The sequence below is a fragment of the Symphodus melops genome, assembly GCF_947650265.1.
Source record: "Symphodus melops genome assembly, chromosome: 1".
Taxonomy (NCBI): Eukaryota; Metazoa; Chordata; class Actinopteri; order Labriformes; family Labridae; genus Symphodus; species Symphodus melops.
The window spans coordinates 45,349,732-45,373,210 of NC_136691.1; the positions used below are offsets into that span (position 1 = coordinate 45,349,732).

The window sequence follows — 23,479 nt, forward strand, 5'->3', positions numbered from 1 at the left end:
GCTCAAGCCCCTTTATTTCACTCACTATCATTCTTGCATATGCTTTTAACACTATGGTTTTCATCCGATCAAAGCGTCAGATATGGCTGTGTTCCGTCTCCTAACTTCTCTTCCTCCACAGGTGACCAAGCAGATCCACGAGCATGAGCAGGAAAATGAGCTGCGGGAGCAGATGTCGGGCTACAAGCGCATGCGGCGGCAGCACCAGAAGCAGCTGATTGCCCTGGAGAACAAGCTGAAGGCCGAGATGGACGAGCACCGGCTAAAGCTGCAGAAGGAGGTGGAGACGCAAGCCAACAACGCCTACATCGAGCTGGAGAAGCTGGCCAAACGCCATGCGGGGCACACGGAGAAAGAGGTGGGATATGGAAGTGCATGACTGGGTGCATAAGAACAGTAACCTCTAAGTTTTTTTTTTTTCCCCCAGATGATCAAGCTGACCTACATGTAACAGGCAACAGTTGTCTGAGGGATAAGGAAAAAACAGGGGAGGACACGACGTTTGATTGTATAACTGAAAAGCTTGTTGAAAAGTTTTCAAATGTTCATTTAACCATGAATCAGCAGCTTTAGTTTTCCGTAAATACTAAGTACAGTTTTGACTTTACACACTGCTGCCCCCCAATGATAGATGCATAGATGAAAGACGAGGGCAGAAATGTGTCACAGGATCACATGCTCTGAGAGAACAAGCTGTGTATCTCTGTGATTAGCAGGCAGCGTGTCAGGGAGATAGTGTATCTGTTCATATACAGTCGACCAGCACGCACACACAAACAGTAACAACAGCACGTGGGGGAATGTCACTCAGACAAACAAAACAATATGTATCAATAGAAGAGATAGAGATATCAAAAACAGCTCAAATACTTTGATGTTGTTGTAGGTAGTAGGAAATCAAACCCTCTTATGTGGATTGGACTTTTAATGGACTTTTACCAGTAATGACGTCATAAATACTACAAACTTGAATGTGCTTGTTTTTATATTTTCTTAAAATAGATTTTAGAATATCCGTATGTCTGACTTCAGCTACACTTAATCACAAAGCAACCTGCAATACACTCGTCCAGTTTCTGAAGCCGGTCATACTATAAATAAATCAAACTTACCAACAAATAAAAATGACCCAAACGTGAAGCTTCAGGTGGAATCTGATCATTACTTCTATTGACGATTTATCCTTGCATGAAATATTATCTATCAAAGCTTTTGTGTCGATAAATTGCTCAGAATAGTAAAGCTAAAAAAAAAAAGATTTTCTTTCATGGACAAACTGATACGATAACACTTTTTTTTTTAAAACAATGTGGCATCGTACAATATCTCAGAAACGAATGTGATTCATGGCAGATGATATTCACCAATTCACTTAGCAGACGCTTTCATCCAAAGCGACGTGCATTTTTGTCTTTCATACAAACTTATGTGTTCACTGGTCAGCGGTGAGTTTACTAGCTTGATCTGACAGCCTCTTGTCTTTGTTCTTCTCCTGTGTTTCCTGCAGATGAAGACAGCGTTGACAGATGAGAAGAAGTTCCAGCAGCAGATCGTGACCCAGCAGAAGAAGGAGCTGACCACCTTCCTGGACAACCAAAAGAAACAGTACAAACTCTGCAAGGAGAAGATTAAGGAGGTGTGCTGTGTTTGTTGGTTTATTTTCTTTCTTTCTTTCTTTTTTTTCTCGCCCTCCTCCTTTGTACGCCTCTCCCTACCGTGTACTACACATGAGGTCCTGTATGCTGTTTACTGTTGAATCAGCCCTCCTCCACACATCATGCACATTTAGTAACCCCTGAAATGAGACACGTTGAATCACTCAGTCCACTCACTGTGTTCCTACACATGTATATACACAAAAACAAAGGAGATACTACACATCCGTAGCATGTACAGTGTGCATTTGTGTGCTTCCACAACCTTAAAACGGAGAGAGAAGGCTCATGTGGGCTGCAAGCGTGATGCACTGTGTTTTCAGTGACTAGATAAGTGACTAAAATTAGGTCAGCGCAGTTAAAAGAAAGCGTTGCTGGCAGGGAGAGATATTTCCCACCAACTGAGGGCTACAACCGAATCAGACACCACAGAGAGAGGGGATCAGGCTCATGTGTTAAGTGCTTTAGCTGGAGTTGTAGATTACCTTAAAGCCCATGAAAGAGAAAGAGAAGTCATACTGAGGAGGGATGGATGTGGCTGATTTTTTTTTGCCAACCCTCCTCTGGCTATAATAGTAGTGTGATCTGTCGTGTGAAACAGAAGGTCAAATAGAGTGTTGTACTGTAGGCTCTTATTACAAACACAACATATTGTGAGCATGTGTTTATGGACATATTTGGACATTTTATACTTGGGAAAAATATATTTGCACTCCACACACATTTACTGGTTTAGACTTAAATCTCAAACTATATATTTCTTTACTAACTGCCCCTAATGGCTAAACCAAATCCTTCAAGCTTCAGTTAAACAGGCCAACTGTTGTTTCTCCTCAGGAGATGAACGAGGACCATAGCACACCCAAGAAGGAGAAGCAGGAGCGTCTGTCCAAGCACAAGGAGAACATGCAACATTCCCAGGCCGAGGAGGAGGCTCACCTCCTCGGCCAGCAAAGGGTTTTCTACGACAGGAACTGCCGCGGCTTCAAGCGCAAAGTCATGATCAAGAGGCACGACGCAGAGCAGGAACAGATCCGAGAGGTGCGGAGGATGAACATTTCAAAAACAAAAACAAAAAACAACACATGCAGTTTATATATCTAATAGCCTAAGAACATTGTTATTAATTAAATGTTCATTTTCTAGCTCTAGTTAACCAAACCGTATATTTCATGTCCACAAATTGACCCCCTTTTTATTTGGTAATTGTTTGTGACGATGGTGTAAACGGGACCAACAAGATTATAAAACAAATGAGGTCTTTGTCAGCAAACGGCAGTGTTTTTTCCTAATAATTACACTCATTGTTCCTTACATCTGTGAGGCGTTTCCTATTAACTATAAGAAGATTATTGCAGAGTAAAGCAAGGCAACAATGTCATAATCTGAAAAGCTGTTCTGTAAATCTGACAAATTATTAGAAGCTTCAAAAGCTGTCTTCAGGAAAAAACACAATTTCCAGAGACGTGTTTTTGCGTGTTATAGATGATATATTGTTTTAGTGTGTGCATGAAAAAAATTAGTACACATCATTTAGTGTTGTGCTGTTTGTTGTTTTATTTTAGTGTTTAAACCTGAACACACACACACAGAAACTGATCTTAATGTGAAAATCCGAATTCAACATTTAATTTATTTATTTTTTATTAACCATATGATCCCCTCTGCTCCTCCACCTTCAGGAGCTGAACAAGAAGAAGACCCAGAAAGAGATGGAGCACGCCATGCTGATCCGCCACGACGAGTCCATGCAGGAGCTGGAGCACCGGCAGCTGAAGAACCTGCAGAAGCTGCGGATGGACTTGATCCGCCTGCAGCACCAGACGGAGCTGGAGAACCAGATCGAGTACAACAACCGGCGGGAGCGTGAACTCCACCGCAAACATGTGCTGGAGCTCCGGCAGCAGCCCAAGAACCTCAAAGTGAGTCCACAAGGAGTCGGTAAAGTTTCCCATCTAAGATTGGAAGAATGTAGGTGCTGAAAACGCAGGGTGTGGTGCGTGCACCTTTTTTGAATTCCTTTTGTTTCAATAACTATTTTTCAAATTCTACTTGTGTATTTGATATGCTAAATTGGTTCCACCTCTGAGATGGTGCAAGCCATGAGCAACATCCTTTATGTTTGGAAGGTTTTGATAAAACACTGACGCAAGATGGATGTAAGAAATTAATTAAAAAAAAAAAAACCAGAACATAAAAAGTGAGTCATCCCTGAATGTCATCTCTGTTTGATTTGCTTTAGAGGATGAGGAAGACAAGTGCTGTTCCCCGAGGTTATTTCAGACCTTAAACATAGAAGCAAAATCCTTAAAGCATGCCTTAAAAAAAAAAAGGAAAATCAAATTTGAAGTATTGATTCAATAACATCTTTATCATTCCTTTAATAGTTTTTTTCTGTCTGTCTCTGTCCCCTTCACCAGGCTCTGGAGCTACAGATAAAGAAGCAGTTTCAGGACACATGTAAGGTGCAGACCAAGCAGTACAAGGCCCTGCGCCACCACCAGATGGAAATTACGCCCAAGGCCGACCACAAGACAGTGCTCAAGGCCCTGAAGGATGAGCAGACACGCAAGCTGGCCATCCTGGCTGAGCAGTATGAGCAGAGCATCAATGAGATGATGGCCTCGCAGGCAGTGAGTGGAGGGACATGGATATGATGTTTCTCTTCTATTTAGAGATAAATGTTGTCTTTGTTGGAGATGATGAGGCGTTTATGTCCACTGTTGCTTTTGAGTGAATTCTGATCTCATGTTCTGTCTGAAATCACATCTCTCTGTCAATCTCCGTGTCTTAATCAAACCCCCCATCCGTCCCCTTTTCACTGTATGTCCTTGTTGCCCTTCCACTTTCCTCCTTTCCCCTCCTCACCACCTCCTCTCCTTTCTGTCCTCTCTCTCTCTCCCTCTCCCTCTCCCCTCTCTCCCCCTCCCCCCCCCCCCCCCCCCCCCCCCCCCCCCTCGCCCCTTCTGTGTGTCTTATCAATGTAACCCCATCATCAACCACTCAATCTATCTACTATCTCCCTCTCTCTGTGTCTTTGTACCTCTCTCTCCCACGTCGCGGTCCATGGTCGGCTGTGTCAGCTGCGTCTGGATGAGGCCCAGGAAGCCGAGTGCCAGGCCCTGAGGCAGCAGCTGCAGCAGGAGATGGAGCTGCTCAATGCCTACCAGAGCAAGATCAAGATGCAGACCGAGGCCCAGCATGAGCGTGAGCAGCAGAAGTTGGAGCAGAAGGTGTCGCTGCGCCGGGCTCACCTGGAACAAAAGGTACAGTGAAATAAAACACTGGTCGTTTTAAAGGAGACATTCATTCAGTGTAGTTCAATGCTCTGGCATCTTAAATGAAATACAAGGAAGTTAGTGTTTGCAAGTGAACACAACAGAGGGAACTGGTCCTGAAGTCAAACTCCTTTAAAAACGCGTGAAAAGTGGTTTCTTGGATATGGTACACTTAAAATTTAAGAAGAACTCCAGTCCTTGATCTCAGGAATGTTTTAATTCAAACTTTTTCATTCAACGTTTCTGAAGGTCCCCTTTTGACAAAGAAATTAACTAAAACCTGGAGGACAACAACTGCGAGCCAAGGCTCCACAAGAAGGTGTACGTTTGAGTAGTTGTATTTTATGAAGTCATTTACAAGGCACAGTATTCAGTTAGTATCTGTTTATGTTGTGGCTCAAAGTTTTCAAGGCTTACTATGAGCTGAAAAGCAACTTCATGACCTTTGTGAGGAGACTTTGCATATTCCCTGTGTGTACGAAACATCATGTATTTCACCTCTCGATGGCAGCAGACTTTCTGCCACACACTCATTTTTTAATAAACATGTTTAGCTTCAGTTTGAAGTCTTACAAATGTCACAGTCTTGATATTCCTAATCATGAACAATTATGACACACACACACACACACACACACACACACACACACACACACACACAGGTGGTAATGAGTATAAATTAAAAAAAACCAGTCCAGCAGCTCTTTCCGAGCACATCCTGACGCTCGAGCAGACGGGTCTGGATACACGTTTGCATCCACCTCAGCAGGCAGTACAGGCGTCAAAAAGCTACCAAGACAGGCAGTAAGGAGTTCACACAGACGCACACACACACACACACACACACACACACACATTTCCCTCACCACAGGTGGTGATGACAGTGCTATGCCTCCATTTCTCTCCCACACACTCCTAATGCTGCTCAAATCTCTACAAGACAGTATTGTTTCCTTATTACAGCGTTTGTTTGGCATCCTCAGTTTATAATAAGAAACGATATCAGAAGTGTTATTTAGTGTTTTAAATAAGTTGCATGTGTCAAATCCAAATTGCCGTTTTAAACTCCTGACAATTCATGGCTTTTATTTGCAATTCATCGACTATATTATTCTGAAAGTGACTGAAATGTTGACATTTTGCAAGCTCGCAACAAGCCTTGTTATTTTCATCTAAATGTATGTTTTTTTAAATGACCGTGACCTTTCGATCAATCTGTGTCGCTCTGAATTTTGCAGCATGGCGTAGAATGAGATGAATTGTCATGTGGTAATTCAGGCGACCTGTCGTGCATAGAAACATCATGTGATAAGATTGGAAACTTGCAGATACGCCTCCTTCCAACGTGACCGACGTCACTGACACAGTCTAGTAGACAGCACTCCGACAACAAAGGAAGAGACGGTTTGAAATGCCGCCCTGATCCAGTTCTGCTGGTTCCACTGGTGTCTGGAACGAGCCGTGGTGGTCTGCCACCATCTACTGGCTGCACCCAGAACTGCAACAGGGGGGGGGGGGGACTGGGATGATGTCATGTTTTTCAGAAGCACTATTGTCCTCAGGTTCGGTTCATGGTCAAAGTCTGGAGTTTTCTGTGCATGCTCAGTAGTTGGCCAGATTGTCGTATTGCGCCATGCGGTGCTTTGTCTGCACCTGTGGATGTGAGAGCTCGGCTTAAAAAGAGCAGCACACAAACCCCTGCAGACGCAAACAATCACACCCTAACAACAAATAAACAATGCACATTAAAATGCCAAATCTTTCATGTTATTTTCAGGACTATGAAGTGGCTGTTAAGACTCTCCAGTGTCATGAATGAATGAATGAATACAGCATTTGTTACCTTACCTCTGCTTCAGTCCTCACTTTAGAACGCCGCAAGGCTTTTCTCTTTTCTTTGTTTAGACCCAACCAATGCCAACATGAACTATTCAAAAATGTTGTTGGCATTCTCTCTGTAAGTCAGTACACACCTCTGATACATTCAACATGTCATTCAGTGGACTTCTTCTCTCAGACTTCATCCAAAGAAAGAACTGGAGCACACAAATCACTTGAGGCGAATGTGTTTCGGTGCAGCGGACTAACATTTCACTGCACTGCATCGTCAAACCGTTACTAAATGTATTTGCTTGTAAGTGATTTGTGTGCTCCAGTACTTTCTGCGTATCCACTCTGACTAAAGGATGTTCTGAACATCGGAGGTCTGTCTTTGAGAGCTACCATCTTCATGTGTGTAAAGGGGCTGAAGCTTCAGTGTTTCCTTCTACATTACACACATCTCCAGATGATTTGACTCATTTGAAAGATTACGCCTCTCCTTCATTACTGTGATGGCTTTTCCGAACTAAGCTTGATTGACGTCTTCTCTTTAATTGTCCTTTTGAGTTGGTTTACCTTTAAGGACAGGACACCTTCAAATGTTGATGGTGTTGTTATTGGTGTAAAGGGAAAACAACTCTGACACATCATCAGTACTTAACACAGAGAACGTTCATCAGCGATTCAGATAACAAATGACAGTCTCATCAAGCATGAATGCACTTTCATCTAAGACCAGGAGAAAGAACAAACTTGTATCTACAAAATCTCTTAAAGTAAGGCCAACTCTTCTGCAACTGAAATAAAATTGTATTGGTTAGAGATCAATTCTATTTTATGACAGCAGGAAAGAGAGATAAGAAGATGCTTCCAATCCTGAAAGAATACAAACATAATAAATTACAAATATGTATATATGCGTTTTAAACAGCATTTGAAAATGGAACCAAAGACATTTCATCAGTCTGACAACTGAGACTATAGAATAAGTGAGGATGGCGTTTGTGTGAGTTTGTAATTGTCTTGTACCTGCAGATTGAAGAGGAGCTGGTTTCCCTTCAGAAGGAGCGGACCGACCGGATCAAACACCTGCTGGAGCGCCAGGAGAGGGAGATCGACAGCTTCGACATGGAGAGCATGAGGCTGGGCTTCGGAAACCTCGGCACCTTGGACCTCCCAAAGGACGACTACAGATGAGGGGCTGTCGTCGTCGTCGTCGTGGTTGCTGCTGTTGCCATCATCATAATCCCCTGGGCGTCTGTCGTCTGCCTCAGTACACCCCACCCTCTTCCCTGACCTGACAGTGCAGGTGTTCACTGCTGCTGCTGACGCCCCCCCCCCCCCCATTCAAACACAGACGCAAAAAAAATAATAATACAACGTGGCTCCAGAATAAGCTGGTTTCTGAGCCGCTCAAAGAGACGACAGCAGGTTTTTAGTGCCCAAGAAAAACCCACCTAAACTTCCTCCCCCTCCTTACCTGTTGGTGTAACAAGACGACAAAAAAAAAAAATGCTGGATCCTGTAGTTGTCATGTTTTTGTAAGAATAATGATAACGTAGTCACAGTGTTTCTCGTTTCTTGTGCAATGGTGACACTTTTGGCGTGACTAAAAGTGGAAGACCAGAGAAGGACGGAGAGAAAAATGAGGGGCAGTTCGACGAGGAGCAGAATAAGTGCTCTGCAAACATGCAAATTTTCAGAGGTGATTCCTTTTTTTTTTTTTTTTCTTCCCTAGTTTGTTTTTAGGAGCAAAAAAAATCTCTCAAAGCGATAAATCAAACAGCCAAGCCTTCCGCAGCCGTTGGTCTGTGCTACTTCTTTCAACAAGTTTTTGGTATTTATTCATCAGGACATTTTTATGACAAATTTGAGTAATTTGATACTTTGAGAAACAAATATCACATTGTACATAGAGGTACACTTCTGATAAATGTGACTCCTTCGGGTGATTACCGAGGGGAGAGTGAATCATGGTACTCAATATGTGTATCGTACTGATTTCTCTGCACTGGCAGCCAATGTGAATAATAATAATAGTACATGTGAAATCCAACTCCCAGCTAGCACAAAGGGCTTCAGGGGGGAGGGGCTTGGGGGGGATTGTACTTTGTGTATAGAAGGATTTATGGAGAGCTTTTACTTATTTTCGTATCGTATTTTAACTGTCACTGAATCAAAAAATAATTTTTAAATGCGCTTAAACGCCCTCCTCAGTATTTGAGGCTCATTCATCTTTCAATGGGATTTTAATTTGATTTCCTTTTTTTTTTCTTTTTCTTTTTTTTTTGCTTCACACAACTCGAGCTGTGTATTTTCTTATAAACCAGACCAGTATGATGCTTTATTATTGCATGCACTTTAATTTTGTTTTTCCAGGTTAAAGAAAGCATGATTCTGTCAGAGCTTTTAATTATATTTGTAAATAAAGTGCTCATCACACAAACTTGAGGATGTGTCGGTAAATGTGTCATATGAGTTCATCCAATAAAAACAAATGGGAGCCAAGATGTATAAGCAAGGAGACAATGAGATAGTTAGACTTATCTAGATTTGTAACGGTTTGGAGGTATGACTGCTTCCATTTCTTTTTGAAGATTCACCTCTACTAAAAGAAGCTCGATGCAAACGCTCTACACAAAGTCTTATCTCACTCTGCAGATGAGTATAAAATGTCTCATATTTTACTAGTCTACCATAATGCAGGGTACACAAGACGATGGGATTGATGTTTTACACCAGGCCTATTCAACTGGTGGCCAAAGGCAGGGCCAGCTTTAGCCCGTAGATGACATCAGATTGGCCCATGGATCAGTTCTATTTAAAAGGGTGGAGGGTGGGACTTGTAAATGACCGTCAATGTTGCCACAGTAAGGTTTTCAAAATAACACAGTGCTCCTGTTTAATTGAACATCTTTGGTCCTGTGCTAGCAGCCTATCACAAGCTTGTGTTGTGGCTGCTCTCCTGCAGTGTACTGCTGTGGTGGGCTTACTTTCTCTGTAACTTTCTGAAAGTGTGGCCCCTTGAACAATAGAGTTGAATAGCCCTGGTTTACATCTAGGATCCTTATCATAGAACACCTGATGGTAAAAAAAAGTATTTTAGGGGTTTGCTTTCTGACAAATAGTTCACTTTAAGATACGAGATGACTTTGATGGTATGTTGGAAAAGCACTGACCCAGCTGCACTTAGGAAGTATTACAATTCAGAGTCATTCTAAAGGGAAGGAACTAAACTAAGACCACTCTTACTCCAGTCACATCAGGAATTACGTACTGCCTTTTTTACATAATTCAAATTGAACCTGCCAACACTTGCATGTAAATATCTTGGACCCCCCCCTTTAAAAAAATCATACACTATTTTAAATGTCCGCATGAGATTAATGGCTCTCTTATCGTTTAGAAGAACTAAAAAATTCAAAGTTATTTCACCACAAGCAATAATTTCAGTGTGTAACAGATTTATTGAAGACAAGTGCAGCTGAATTCAACAAGGTTTTTTGTAGGCATCAGTGGGGAAAGCAAAACAAGTGCTCTACGTTGGGGTTCCTTTTTGGGAATTTTCCTCTACGGGAATTCCTAGTGCAGAAATCTTTTCCGACTGGTTGTCTGTTTGTTTATTTCCCGGCCAGCTGCTCGTAAAGTTTGGGGACGTAGTCGTCCCATTCTGCCTGGTAGCAGGTTCCCGCCAACGGGGCTCCCAGGTTGTACTTCTGTCTGAAGCTCTTGATCTTGAACTTTCCACGACCATCTCCACAGCAGTTAGTGAGAACGGGCTCGGAGCAGTTCAGGACAGCTGACTGCTCGTACACCAGCCACACATACCGGTGCAGACCTGAGGGGGACAGAAATGAACAATTGATTCATGTGTTACTTAATTTCACTTTGATAAAAGCTGCATTTATTCTAACTGACTGACAATCTAAAACAAATGTGGGGTGAGGGACCTGAAAAACACTGTAACCCTTTAATGGGGAGTTCTTTATGCTTCTTTCTCTCTCACCTGTGCCCTTTGGAGGACCAGATCCCACGTAGTCCGACATGACGCAGCCAGAGGAAACATCATTACCTTTCATGTTGACCACCAAGAAATGGTGCCACTCCCTGAAGTGAAAGACAAAACAAAAAAAGGATGGCACACTTCTCTCTTCCTCGTCCATTAAAGCAACCCCAGAAGACTCTGAAACCTTTTTATTTCCTTCCAATACAGTACGTGAGTGCTGTGGGACTACTACATGTCAGTAATAGACAATCATTTTTTTCTGACAAACCTCATGCATTGATTTTTTTGTGACTTGATTTGTTTTGAACATTCTCCTCACCTAAATTTCGGCTCACTCCTGCTCGGAGCGTCAGGATCGGTGAGGGCCAAAGTGTACATCTTACTGGCGTCACATCCGGCCCACTCGACGCAGGTAGGTCGGCTCTGCACCTGTGGGTGAGCACGGGTATCACTTCACTTTCAACAGTTGTGACAATAAACACCATTAGTTATGTGTTGGTGACTTGAATCAAACATTTAGCATCTCTGAAATATCGCCACCTGGTGGGCTATCCATAAATAAAATACAGCTGCGCACAAAATGGGGAAGTCTTTCTGCAACTTTTTTCAATGTTAATAGACGTTTGCAACACACTGATGCCAAAATAATCAAATTAAAAAGCAGTGCAAGGTATACTGCATACAGCTCAAGACTTGTGCTCTTATTGGTTCTATAACACTCAGGGACGATGCCAACTTAGCTGAGTTGTTAGCCATGACTAGCTCACAGCAGCAGCTGACTAACCTGTGTTGGTGTGAGCACTTTGCCGAGCTCGTCGATCTCCACGGAGTCGTATTTAATAGTCAGAGGCTGTGCAGGTTGTTCTTCCACCTCATGAAGGGCAAGAGCCCCGGTCCACTGGCTCAACTCTGCGGGCATGTTCACTTGCGATCCGCGGCAACCCAAAAACCCTGCCGGAATGCTGCGTTCACGTACGACTCGGAGAGCTCTAATAAAAAAAAATGTGCGCATGTATCTTATAAAATTCCTGTCAAAATACAAAATACCTTACTTTCACTTCATTAAAAAAAGATTTACTTTAGTTCATATTTTGTGTTACCGTTATTACGAACCTATGGTTCAAATTAAATTTTAAGTCTTTGTTTACTGGTGGTCTATGTATATTATGTCTATGCTGTAAACTACCACGTTTTGTCCATTATGACCATCGATGTTATGGATGGTATCACCATGTTTACAGTGTGTGGTGTCGCATTTTTTTCCTCTTTTTCTTTTTGATTAAATGATGATGGAACTTGACTTATTCTTGCGTGTTTTGCTCAGTCTATGATTTAATTTGTCACAACGAGGGGACATCTATTTGTCCATTAATCTTACAACAATTGAACGTAAGAGATTGCTAAAAAAAAAAAAAGGATATAGAAACTTCATGATCATCTTCTGCATTTTTACTGCTGTCTCGACTCAGTCAGAAAGTCACCCAGGCAAGAACAGCCTACTTCTCTTCAACACTTGATACAAAAAAAGAAAACCCCAGACTAATAATCACTTGGTAGGACCTGCTCCCAGTTATCCCCCCTCCTCAACTGAAGATTGTGAACACTATATAATATTTTTTGTCAACAAGATCAAGTGTATCAGATCCAACATTGCCCCTCCAATTTCATCTCTATCTTTAAACGTATCTGTCAATGTTATAAATGACCACTAGAGGGCACTGTCTGTCTCATCACACAAATTGATCGGCTGAAGTACTCCTGCTCATACAGTATGCTCCATTGACACACTTTCTGTTTCCAGAACAGGGCCATGGATCTCTGGCTATGAGAGAAACGTCAAATATTTAAGTAAATTAAATGTGTACCTGCTTTCCTCCAAATTAAGCGGTCTTTGGTTAAAGTTGCTTATGATAAATGTAGTAAATAAATGACGCATGTTATAGCTTTTTTTTTTTTTTGCAGTAGTACATTTGCATTCCTGACCTTAAAAGCAAACACACATCACCTGTCTATGATTTCTTATTTCTATTTGTTTATTTTAAAAGGGAAATTATTGTACAGTGTATCAGTAATAAATTGAAGTGCAGTAAATTAAACTCCAATCCATAATAAACCAATTGCAAAATCTGTTTTTGACATAGCTGGGTTCAAATTGCTTGACCCTAAACCCTAAAATTCAAATATTTCGTTTTCAAGAACTGTTCATAGCTATATAGGCTAAGTGATTAGATTAGATGTTTATTGCCATTTACACAGGTACAGGACAGGTACAATGGAATTTGTGTGCAATTCTCCCTGAGTCAGCTCTACAAGACAAGTTAAAACTACACACAAACAAATAAAATAAAAAATAGAATAACAATATAGAAACGTCAAAGATAAATAGTTGTAACTATATAAAATATTAAACTGTACAGAAACAATACACTCTCTGGAAAAAAATACAAAAAAGTACAAAAATAATAAAGGGAGACAATGTACATTGAAATACAAATAAAAATAGGTTGTTTTTTTGTCTTGCAGATTCTTTATATTATTATTTTTCTGTACATCATTTATTTGCATTTGTTATTGCACGTGAGGATTAGTGCACACATTTTTCACATTATGGAGTTGCATTGTTTTTGATATGGTTAATATTGCACACTTGTACTGCACTTTGAGATGGTCAGCTGTTCACTTAGTGGGTGAAATGTGGAATGTAATATTTCATTTACACCTTAATACAGCAGCTGGGAAGAAGCTGTTATGGTTGCAGGCCTTGTGAGTGGAGATGATGGCCTGTGGTGTCTCAGGTTACAGCCAGAGTTCTTCCACCTGAGTAAGCTTTTCTCCTCAAGTCCAAAATTAAGTTCTTTGTTTTGTCTATGTTGAGAATAAGGTTGTTGTCCTCTCCATAGAGAGTGAAAGTGTTCATCTTAATTTCACTGTTGGAATGAGAAGTCAGACATTTTATTTACATACAGCTGGTGATACCACCACACAAAGTAAAATATGTGCTTTTAGTACCAAAAAAAAAAAATCATGAAGAATGGCCCCTTTGTCCTTCCTTATTATTGTATCTAAAGAGGTGATGCATTAATAATGTGTGCACTTCTGCAGATGGAGCTAAATTGAACTGTTTGGTCCATTTTCTTAAACAGGTACTCTTTGTATAATAATGAGAAGTATTACAGAAAAAAGGCAGGACAGGTGTGAGTGGACACACTTGCATTATGGATAACATTCAATAGAAATACAAACGTTCAGATTGTCGCACTGATATGTGTGATGGGATACAAAAATGACTGACTGCTGTTAGGGAGAGATACTTGGAAAAACACAACTTATTGTGTTTGTTCTTTGACAAACTGTTCTTCATATTTCTATTGGCAATAAATCAATCTTTATTTGTATAGCGTCAAATCATAGCAAGTGTTATTTAAAGACACTTTACAAAAAGCAGGTAAAAGACCTTACTCTTTATGAAATCAATACCAATGTAGTTGTAAGTCTTTACATTTTCCTTTTTATAACTTATTTTTGTCGACATTTTTATTGTTTTTTCGAAGTGCACAGCCTAAAACACAGCTTCCTTTCCTCATTATATATTTCTTATGTCTGACCTGTTGTCTTTTGTGTTTATAGTCAAACCACTTAAAGGAAACTACAGTAGCCTCTTCCTTTTGAAACAGTGGCAGAGGACTACCTTCCCTTTAACAAGGTGAGGTCAGGGTGTGGTCTATTTGCACAGGAGTTTCCGTAACAGCGTCCGATCATCATGTTAGACTTACCGGTCAACGTTGTCCTCCTCGTGGTCTATGAAGTGAAACTGTGAAGTTTTCTAATGGGCAGACTGGTGCCCACCGTGTCACTGTGTGCTGTGGAGTGATTTGCGCAGGTGGACTGGTCGGACAGGTTTGAGACTGGAAGCCTTTTGTTTGCTTCACCTTTTCTCAGGGCGATGTAGCTGATTGTAAAGTCACCATGCAGACAGTTACATTTGCAGTGCTTCTGCAACTGTGTGTGTGTGCCACAGGTGAGTATTCACACAGCCGGAGAGAGAGAACATACAGGTGAGTCTGAAAACCTTACTTATGTTGTTGTTTTTTTCTCCTTCGTAAGTTTCGGGTAATGACTCCACCGAAACGGCCCTGACAGTCGCACCTGGGGACGTCGCTCTACTTCCGTGTTACACCGACGGTAATGTAACACCGACTTTAACTACATGGATGAAAAATGGACAGGAAGTCATTACAGGTGGTGTTTCTTCACCGGTCGGACAGCAGCAGCAGCAGCGCCTCGTACTGCTGCAGGACGGGAGTCTGAACATCCGGGGGGTGATTGGTGGAGATGAGGGCAGCTACCTGTGCAGCTCCACGCTGTCAGGAAACATCACCTTTCGGGCACGTGTGCTTCTTCAAGTAGCCAGTAAGTGGAAGTTCATATGTCTTTATTTATTATTCTAATAAGAACGACAGGGATTTGTTTGTGTCTCCAGAGAGCCTGATCTGCTGTAGTAGCTGAAACTGGTTCTTCTACATGTCAGAAATGCCTCACAGGCTATGTTGGAGGATGTTTTGAGTAGCCTATAGGTCCTGATACTATCACTGTAAAAACATTCGACTCAAAGTCCTGCATCGAACTGTGGCTGATGTAATAAAGTACATCATGTAAGCCTATATAGTTCTTTAATTAATAACAGTGTACATTGCACTTTATTCTGAAGTTTAATCATAAAGCTCTTTTGATAGTTATAACTTTAAGTTTTCCTTAAAAGATGATAACTAATCATCATGGTGAATTATTCAGTTATTTTTTTCCCCCACTTATTTGATGGATTGGTAGTTTAAATTCCTAAAATAGTAGGATACTCAAACCCAGTTACCTCTAAAGTGTAACATTACTAATGTTTTGAATAATTAGAAATAAGCTATTACAAAGAAAATCTGCAAATCTCCACATGAATGATAGATGGCAGAAGAAAAACAGAATCGGGTGTTATAATAACTGCACTGTAGAAATGTGCAACCAGTTTCATTTCCTTACTCAATCCTTATTGAAACCAGAAAATAGCTAAACGTTATGAAGACTTGGTAATGATCAATAAAAAGCTGTGTAAATATTTGTTAGTGTCCAGTACTTGTTAATTGTACTTTTTTGTGCTTCTTGTCTCCATGTTTTAACTGAGGAACTATTTTGTAATCCTCTAACTCATAACAAACATGCTTAGTTTACAGAGGCATGTTCTTCTTGTCCTCTTTCACTGATGCTTTGATATGTTTAGCGTTTATGGTTTTGTACATTCAAAGGGTGACTCTTGTAGCTTGTTCCAACAAAACGTCATTCCTCTGCATCAATGTAGGCTAAAAGGAAAAACCCCATCCATCTAACACATTAACAATCACTCATACACACTTTCTTCAAACGTATGTATTTCTAAACATATTTAAGTAATAAAATGTTAACACATAATTTAACAGATGCAGGGACTTATCTTTATTTATAAGATGAGAATACGAACTGTTGTATGTTACTGTTGTTTTTCTCTTCAGGTGGTCCAGAAAATGTATCTTCATCCATCAGCCCATCCTCCACCCTCTCCAACTGGACGCTCACTGTCCATCGGGGTACGAATGTCTCCTTTAACTGCTCCGCCTACTCGTACCCCACCCAGGAGCTCACCTGGTCCTTCAGAGGAGCCACTTCCAACAACAAGTCTCTCGTCTCCTCCTCGAGTTCCTGGCTGGACTTCAGGATAGACAACATCCAGCCCAGCAACCAGGGACTTTACACCTGCATGGCAAACAACACCTTCACCCAGCAGGCTGTCAAAAAGGACACCGAGCTGCTGGTTTACTGTGAGTACTACGAACACATTACCCACAATCTCCTACTGAAACCAAGATTACCAGCTTTAACTTATGGTTGTTTTGCTGGAAATTGTATGACTCAAACTTGGTTTTATGACATCTTTATGTTGCAATTATTTAGTTATACTGTATAATATTGAAAGTAATTATTGAGCTACATCTTATTTAGACAATGTCATCAGTCCCAAAATCTGATAGATTTAGTTTGAACATGTCAATCATAAATAGCTATAAATAAAAGGTAAATAACTGGAGAAGAAAAAGCAGCTCAAAATTAAAAACCCACACAACAACATCGACTATTCACCATCAAATATTTAAAACTTCTGAGACAGGTCTGACAGCAGCTGTGGGTAGGTAGGGGCTCAGCACACGTAAGCATGCACCTTGTCCATATAATGACAATGTAGGTAAAACATGACAATGGGCGAGGGGAAAAAAACGGACAGAAAAAGTATCCATAAGCTAGAAAATGTAAACAAGCACTGTCTTCACACAATGTACAGTTTAAATTGGGAAGTGTCAGATAAAACAAAAAGCAAGAAAGACCCAAAATCTCAACAAGCATTTTGCGCTAACTTTCATAGTTTGAAAAAATGTGGCTGTAGCTGATTATTTTTGAAACAAATAGACAAAAAGATGGCCACAGAACAAAAAGGGTTATAAACTGCAAATATAAGACTGGGATCAAGTAGTTCATCTTAAACAATCACATTAATCTGATTACAAGATATAAAGGAAAGAAACTGGTACACTGATAAAGTAAACCATTTAAAATATATAAATGTGTGTGTATTTAGAAGATGACAATAACTGGTAAAACATACTGGATGAAATGGTTGTGTTACATATTTGAAATAAAACTGGGTTTGTCTTGGCCTTTTGGCTCCTTTTTAAACCTTGCCACTTTACAGTTTAAAAATAAAAAAGGGTTGTGTTTGTCTAAAGGGTTCTGTACTGCTCTCTGTAGTTTCTCTAAAGCTTCGTACTTGTCTGGCTCTGTCCTGACTAGATGTCCCAAACAGACACCCCGAGTGTATGTGGGCACCAGCAGAGGACCCCTCCCACGTCCTGTTCAGCTGCTCCTGGTTTGGAGCCTATCCCACCCCTACACTGCACTGGTCAGAAGAGCGGGGCGACCCAGGAGCTCTTGGGAGAGGACCTGTTAATGTATCAGAGGTGACGGATATCCTGTCTGTGAAGCTGAACCGCTCCCAGCTGTCCGAGGGTCAGAAGCTGAAGTGCACGGCCCAGCACCCAGTACTCGCTCCAGGGAAGGAGAGGGAGTGTTCGTTAACCCTCAGTAAGCACGACGGGGTGACATGAGCCTCTTTACTGTCCTGAGATGTGCAGCTGTTAAATCTTTTATGTGTTTTCCACTTTGGAGGCCACACACACACACACACACACATGCATACATGTTTTCTCCATTAGCAGCAGTCACTCATTGCCTTAAAGATGATTTTTCTTTCATTAGCCACTCTGAAGTTTCTACCCACCCACTAGTACATTTAAAGGGAACAGAATAACATTTTGGTGCTCACAGTAATAACAAATTACATGACGAAATGCTGCAGCAGCAGCTTCTCATTCAAGAAAAAAAGGAATACTCGTTTTCCAGCAGTCTGGCTTTTTCATGTGATATTGAGTCTTGCAGATGGTTTTTGTCTCTGGAGTTTACGTGGGGTTATGTGCAGAGTCTTTGAAATAACACACTCTGAGATCCATGCCTCCACCCCTTTAGGTCAATGGAATCTATTTCCAGGGTTCAAAAACTACACTTAATAATCCACTAAAGTGTCTGTCTTGCCCTGAATAATCCATACAACCATTTCTTATTGAGTATTTTCATTTTGGTATAACAGTACCAACAAAAACTCATAGCTTAGATTTGTGCACTAATCAGGGACATAAATGCTTTTTTTCTGGAGAGATTTAACTTTACCATTATCAGAACCTGAAAGAACAAAGTCCTCTTCACAGAGGCCGACAATGCTCTGCGTTCTTTACACATTTAATTCTAAAACGATTTAGATTAACCCTGTTCTTCTTTTTTGTTATCAATATTTTCACAATTACTTTTACCTGAGATATTGAGCTCTACTGTGAATACAGACACAGCTGGTGGCGTGCACAGGAGGACACAGACGTGTAAGGGTTAACTTCACAGGACGGGATTGTGTAAATAATCAGATGACGGTGTGTGACAGTTGCATTACACTGATGGCATTAGTAGGTTTTGATAAGTGCAAGACTTGTGTGTCAAATGAAATAATAAATATATAAATATAAATAATCTACTAGCCTGGCTCAAAGTAGCATAATTTTTTTATCATGAACCAAAAGGCATCCTTAGTACCTAATGCTCTACAGTTGTGAATCAACAAAGACTTACTTACAGACAGCTGCGTATTTAAACTGATGACTAGTCTTGTTAACTCCTCTGAAAACACATGTAATCATTTTCATCCTTCAGATGTTGATAATATTGTACTGAATGAATACTAAGGTTTGATTAGTCAGCTGATTCTAGTTAGGAGACTCTCGCACCTTTTACAAATGTAAGTTATGTTTCACTAATTGACAACGTTTACGCTAGGCTAGCTGTGTTCAGACTGTCGCTTCCAGTTTGGTAACAATCCAACGTTGTCCTCTCTCTCAGAGCCTCCGTATCCCGAAGGCGAGCCTCTGGTCACAGCCGTGGATGGTACGAACATCACCTTAATCTGCTCAGAGTCCACATCCATCCCACCTGCAAACACCACGTGGAGGAAAGGGATGCAGCAGGAGGAAATCATACCCGGGTCTAAGTACATCGTGTCAGACGAAGGTCCCGTCCTGAAGCTGACAATAGTCAACATCACCAAGGATGATGAAGGCGTTTACTTCTGCCGCAGCGAGAACCCCCTCACGGTCAAAGAGCTGGAGGTCTACCTCACTGTGAGAAGTGAGTGTGAGAGGAAGATTTACTGAAAAAAACCTTTTGTTACATTTGCACATTCATTTTAGTTTATTTATGTGCTACATTTATAAATGTCACAGGAAAAGATGAATCAGAAAAAACACAAGTCGAACAAACATCATACCACAAGTAAATCGATCAGAGATTCAGACACTGAACCAGTCTCTGCAGGTGTTAACTCCACCTCTGGAATGCTGATAAACCTGCTGCTTCTCCCTTTTCTGCCTCCTAATCTTCTGCTGTTGTTTTGCTTTGTCTCCGCAGCCTCCTCTGCATACACAGGAGCGATCATTGGAGTCTTTATAGCCACACTGATCATTGGCTCAGCAGCAATCATCGCTAAAACCCTTTACTCCAGCTGGCACAGAATATGCCTGGGTAACTTTCATTTATCTCTACAACATACTCGCAAACTTAGAAAACAAATTACTCCACACGCGTGAAACTTATGTATATATATATATATATATATATATATATATATATATATATATATACATATATATACTGTTTTTAAGGAGTGCAACATAAAAAAAGCCACAAATACAAATGTAACATTGTCTGTTTCTGTTTTTGTTTCAGGAGGTGGCTTCAGGTGAGAATCTCACATTTACGTATCCAATACATTTGCATGCTTAATAACACGTTTTATTTTGGTTTATTTTGGGGCTTTTATTATTAGAGTGACTGGACAGAGGATAAAGTCAGAAATCAGAGAGAGAGCAGTAGTTGGGAGCCACAGGTCGGCCCTGTAGATTGGACGAGCTAAATACCGCTAACAGGCTCCCCTCCAAAGTCATTTTAGTTATTACTCTGAGAACAGGGAACTTTTGGAGAAATCTTTTAACATCAAGCAGTTACTTTTGCTGCTAACATCTCTCAGTAAATGTTTGTTTTTGTTAACACACATTAAATTGTTAACATAACGTTGCTCTCTCTTTCAAACTATACTGTACCTTTAAGATCTGATTTGGGTCGTGGAATTTATCCATCCATTGATCCATGCTTGCTACCTAGCATACCTCCTCTGAATTTATTTTTTTTTTTTTTTTTACAACTTCTGACCTCTGCTGATTATGTATCTGAATTAGATTTTTTTATTTTGTTTTAAATGCTCCTCAACAGTTAAAGCAAGTATCAATACCTCCATAACCCTCCATGGAATTTTGACACATATGTTTACATGTTAACAAAGAATGACTTCATGGGATGCTTTTAGCAACAGAGATTTGATGGTGTGTATCAGGGTGATCTGGCAATTCTACTTGAGAGAACCATAGACTGAGAGAACTCAGTGTGATCATGCTAACTAATGTGTATTGTTCTTTCTTGAATAAGATAAACGTTCATAATACCTCTGCTCTGCAGGCAAATGGAGGAGGACAGGGGAGACGTGTTGAGTCTGGTGGAGTCGGACGACGAGCAGATTTTTCAAGATGCTGTTCCCCAACTGCCTCCAACAACAAATGGACACCAAACGACACTCGTCCAAATACACCGAATCCCGTCAAGTAAGTTCTTTACCTGATGTGTTTGTAGAGTAGAGTAGTAGTATTGATTTTCTTTTATGTAACATATCCTTCTGGGTTTTTTTAAGGTGATCATGAGGATGCAGAAACGGCAGACACGAGCCCCCAGCAGCATGTAGATACTGTACAGACAGAAGAGCCAGCTGATCTTGTAACATTTTAGGTATATCTGGGCTTTTATTAGATGTGTTTTTATTTTAGGAAAATATTATTTTCATTCAATGACACTGTGAAAAGAATTGGTGGAAGACTTGTGTTAAAAAAAAAAAAAAATCTTTTAATGACATATTTTTAAAAAAAGGGTTTACAGCTTTTCTAAGCTTATTTCTATGATCGATTGTTTGTACAGCTTTTTCAATATATTTCTCTGTAATGTTGATATGAATGCAGTAAATTAAGCTGTTCAGACATATGTGTGATTGTTTGCATCTTTTTGGTGGTAAAACAAAACATGAATTCCTCCTTTGACCTTTATTTATGTACAGTGCCAGCCTGTAATGAACCCATAGATGTCACACATGAACCATGGGTGTTAACTCTGGACTGGATCTATTTAAAAAATGTTGTCTGTCAATCATTGTTTGTTTTGTTGCTGAGAATAAAAACCAACAAAAAAAAATGACAAAATGTCCCTGTTGAAATCAAATGAATGCATATCTGGTTGCAGTAAGTCTAACACATCACAATGTTTGTCGTTAATAGTAATCATTTAAACACTTTGGTCATGTTTTAATAAATTATTAGATTTATTTAAAAAAAAAATTGTTCAAAATTAAAAATTATTTCCACATTCTCATCAGTTATAACACTTTACTGAGATGTGTGATTAAAAACGTGTAATTTAAATGATTGAACAACTAATTTTTTTCAACATCTTGGACTTAAAGTAAAGGACAATGGTACATTATTCATCCAAGGTGAAAATACAATTGTATATGAGAATGACGATGCCTAATTGAATTAAGGGCAAGGGTTAAACCATAACTTGTTTTGGAATCAACTGAGATGTGTTGTATACTACCCGATAATCAAATTTGTTTCTTACACACTTTTGAGTGGGGAGTTTAGACATTTCTATCTGACATGGATTTTTCTGTTTGCTGAATTGAGATGATCTCAAGTCAAGCCGTTAGTCTTTGTACATTTTATCGCATATTGTAAAAGAGGTGATCAGCTACAAAAGTAACATAAGTCATGAATGCATCAAAGATTCCCGGGGCAGTCCAGGTTGCAGAACATATTTATACAATCATCAAGATATTGTCACATTGAATCATCATGTGTAATCTGTCATTATTGTCTCAGGTGACCCAAATGGCCACGCTCAGGATCAATCTGCTCAGCGACTAAGTTCAAGGTAAAACTTAGTCCATATACTGTAAAAAAAAAATAAAAAAAAAGTACATTATCACAGCAACAGGCAGAGATATCCAAAGCCGAGAAAGGACCCGTGTGATACAAGAAACAGAAGAGAGGTCAGTTTGTACTTTGACACACAAACATTTATGTGATTTGTTGCACAGGATGCACAGGGTTATTTTAACAACATATCACAGAAGCCAGCAAACTTCTTCCGATCAAAGCTCTCTAAATATTTCTTTAAAGAAATGAGCACATGTTAATGGTTTATCTCAGTGTTTATAAAAGTGCCTCACTTATAGAGACTATAGTCCTTGACCCATGGTCGCAGGTGCCATGATCCTTTGATGCATGTCTTCCCCACTCTCTCCTCTGTCTTCCCTGTCTTTTAAAAACAGGCTTTCAAAAAGATGAAGAGTTACTTTACATTGGTAACATAAAGACTTGAAGTTTCAGTGTATCCAGTGGGGAATATTCAGTTACCTTTAATAAAATATGTACCTCAGTTGCCTTTATTGTCATTATACAATTGTACAACATAATTATTTGGCTTCACCTTGAAGTACACACAGCCAAAAAGACAACAGAAGAAGAATATAAAAAAGGAACTCTAATTAAGGTAAGATTGGCTTGTTTATGGTAGGGCTTGTCTACAGGTAGCATCATTATTAATGTAAATTATTGCAGAAAAATAAACGTATACATATTACACAGTACACAATGTAAACTATCAGAAATACAAATATTACACAGTATGAAAAATGTATGAAATGAAATGTTTTTTCTGTTTTATCTTGTTGTTTCAGGCCATTTCATCAATATTTGTCACTACAGGTTTTCAAATGTCACAAGTTTTGGGATTAATTAAAAAACGTTTCTCCGTTCAGTCTTACATTTGGACATGTTTTGGTAACTGATCCAATAATGCACTTCAGAAGAATCTGACCTACATATTACAATCGTGACAGCCCTTCATTACACATAATGACAGGTTGTTGTTCTCATCACATTAATATT

The 23,479-nt window shown here is 40.0% G+C and overlaps 3 protein-coding genes across 6 annotated transcripts in view; 2 read left to right on the top strand and 1 right to left on the bottom strand.

Annotated features, from left to right (window-relative positions):
• Window positions 1-9,205, top strand: part of taok3a (TAO kinase 3a) — a 58,186-nt gene extending 48,981 nt beyond the window's left edge. For all 3 annotated transcript variants that reach the window (XM_079340188.1, XM_079340186.1, XM_079340187.1), the window contains 7 exons: window positions 122-358; window positions 1,508-1,636; window positions 2,493-2,696; window positions 3,338-3,577; window positions 4,076-4,288; window positions 4,739-4,921; window positions 7,790-9,205. In XM_079340188.1, the coding sequence (XP_079196314.1) occupies window positions 122-358; window positions 1,508-1,636; window positions 2,493-2,696; window positions 3,338-3,577; window positions 4,076-4,288; window positions 4,739-4,921; window positions 7,790-7,951 (1,368 nt within the window). In that variant the 3' untranslated portion in view covers window positions 7,952-9,205. The remainder of the gene's footprint in view (window positions 1-121; window positions 359-1,507; window positions 1,637-2,492; window positions 2,697-3,337; window positions 3,578-4,075; window positions 4,289-4,738; window positions 4,922-7,789) is intronic.
• Window positions 9,206-10,201: 996 nt separating this feature from the next.
• pebp1 (phosphatidylethanolamine binding protein 1) lies at window positions 10,202-11,752 on the bottom strand. The gene is made up of 4 exons (XM_079340391.1): window positions 11,545-11,752; window positions 11,080-11,189; window positions 10,761-10,861; window positions 10,202-10,592 (listed from the first exon to the last, which is right to left on the bottom strand). The coding sequence occupies exons 1-4, from the start codon at window positions 11,677-11,679 to the stop codon at window positions 10,375-10,377; spliced, it is 564 nt and encodes a 187-aa protein (XP_079196517.1). The 5' UTR covers window positions 11,680-11,752; the 3' UTR covers window positions 10,202-10,374.
• A 2,686-nt stretch (window positions 11,753-14,438) lies between these two features.
• vsig10 (V-set and immunoglobulin domain containing 10) lies at window positions 14,439-21,887 on the top strand. 2 transcript variants are annotated; one of them, XM_079340251.1, is made up of 9 exons: window positions 14,439-14,463; window positions 14,865-15,170; window positions 16,295-16,600; window positions 17,625-17,915; window positions 19,275-19,559; window positions 19,839-19,952; window positions 20,157-20,169; window positions 20,943-21,085; window positions 21,172-21,887. In XM_079340251.1, exons 2-9 carry the CDS (start codon window positions 14,972-14,974, stop codon window positions 21,264-21,266), a joined length of 1,446 nt encoding a protein of 481 aa, XP_079196377.1. In that variant the 5' UTR covers window positions 14,439-14,463; window positions 14,865-14,971; the 3' UTR covers window positions 21,267-21,887. The 2 variants fall into 2 exon arrangements, with proteins under 2 accessions (XP_079196377.1, XP_079196376.1); XM_079340250.1 differs by lacking the exon at window positions 14,439-14,463 and adding an exon at window positions 14,475-14,778.
• Window positions 21,888-23,479: the final 1,592 nt, after the last annotated feature.

Excerpts from the sequence above, each read along its gene's own strand:
- pebp1 (XM_079340391.1), bottom strand. The coding sequence starts at position 11,679 with ATGCCCGCAGAGTTGAGCCAGTGGACCGGGGCTCTTGCCCTTCATGAG. Across the intron at positions 11,190-11,544 it reads AAGTGCTCACACCAACACAG|GTGCAGAGCCGACCTACCTG; the intron begins GTTAGTCAGCTG and ends GCTCACCCACAG. Across the intron at positions 10,862-11,079 it reads AGGAGTGAGCCGAAATTTAG|GGAGTGGCACCATTTCTTGG; the intron begins GTGAGGAGAATG and ends CTTTCACTTCAG.
- vsig10 (XM_079340250.1), top strand. The coding sequence starts at position 14,727 with ATGCAGACAGTTACATTTGCAGTGCTTCTGCAACTGTGTGTGTGTGCC. Across the intron at positions 14,779-14,864 it reads ACTGTGTGTGTGTGCCACAG|TTTCGGGTAATGACTCCACC; the intron begins GTGAGTATTCAC and ends CTCCTTCGTAAG. Across the intron at positions 16,601-17,624 it reads CACCGAGCTGCTGGTTTACT|ATGTCCCAAACAGACACCCC; the intron begins GTGAGTACTACG and ends TGTCCTGACTAG.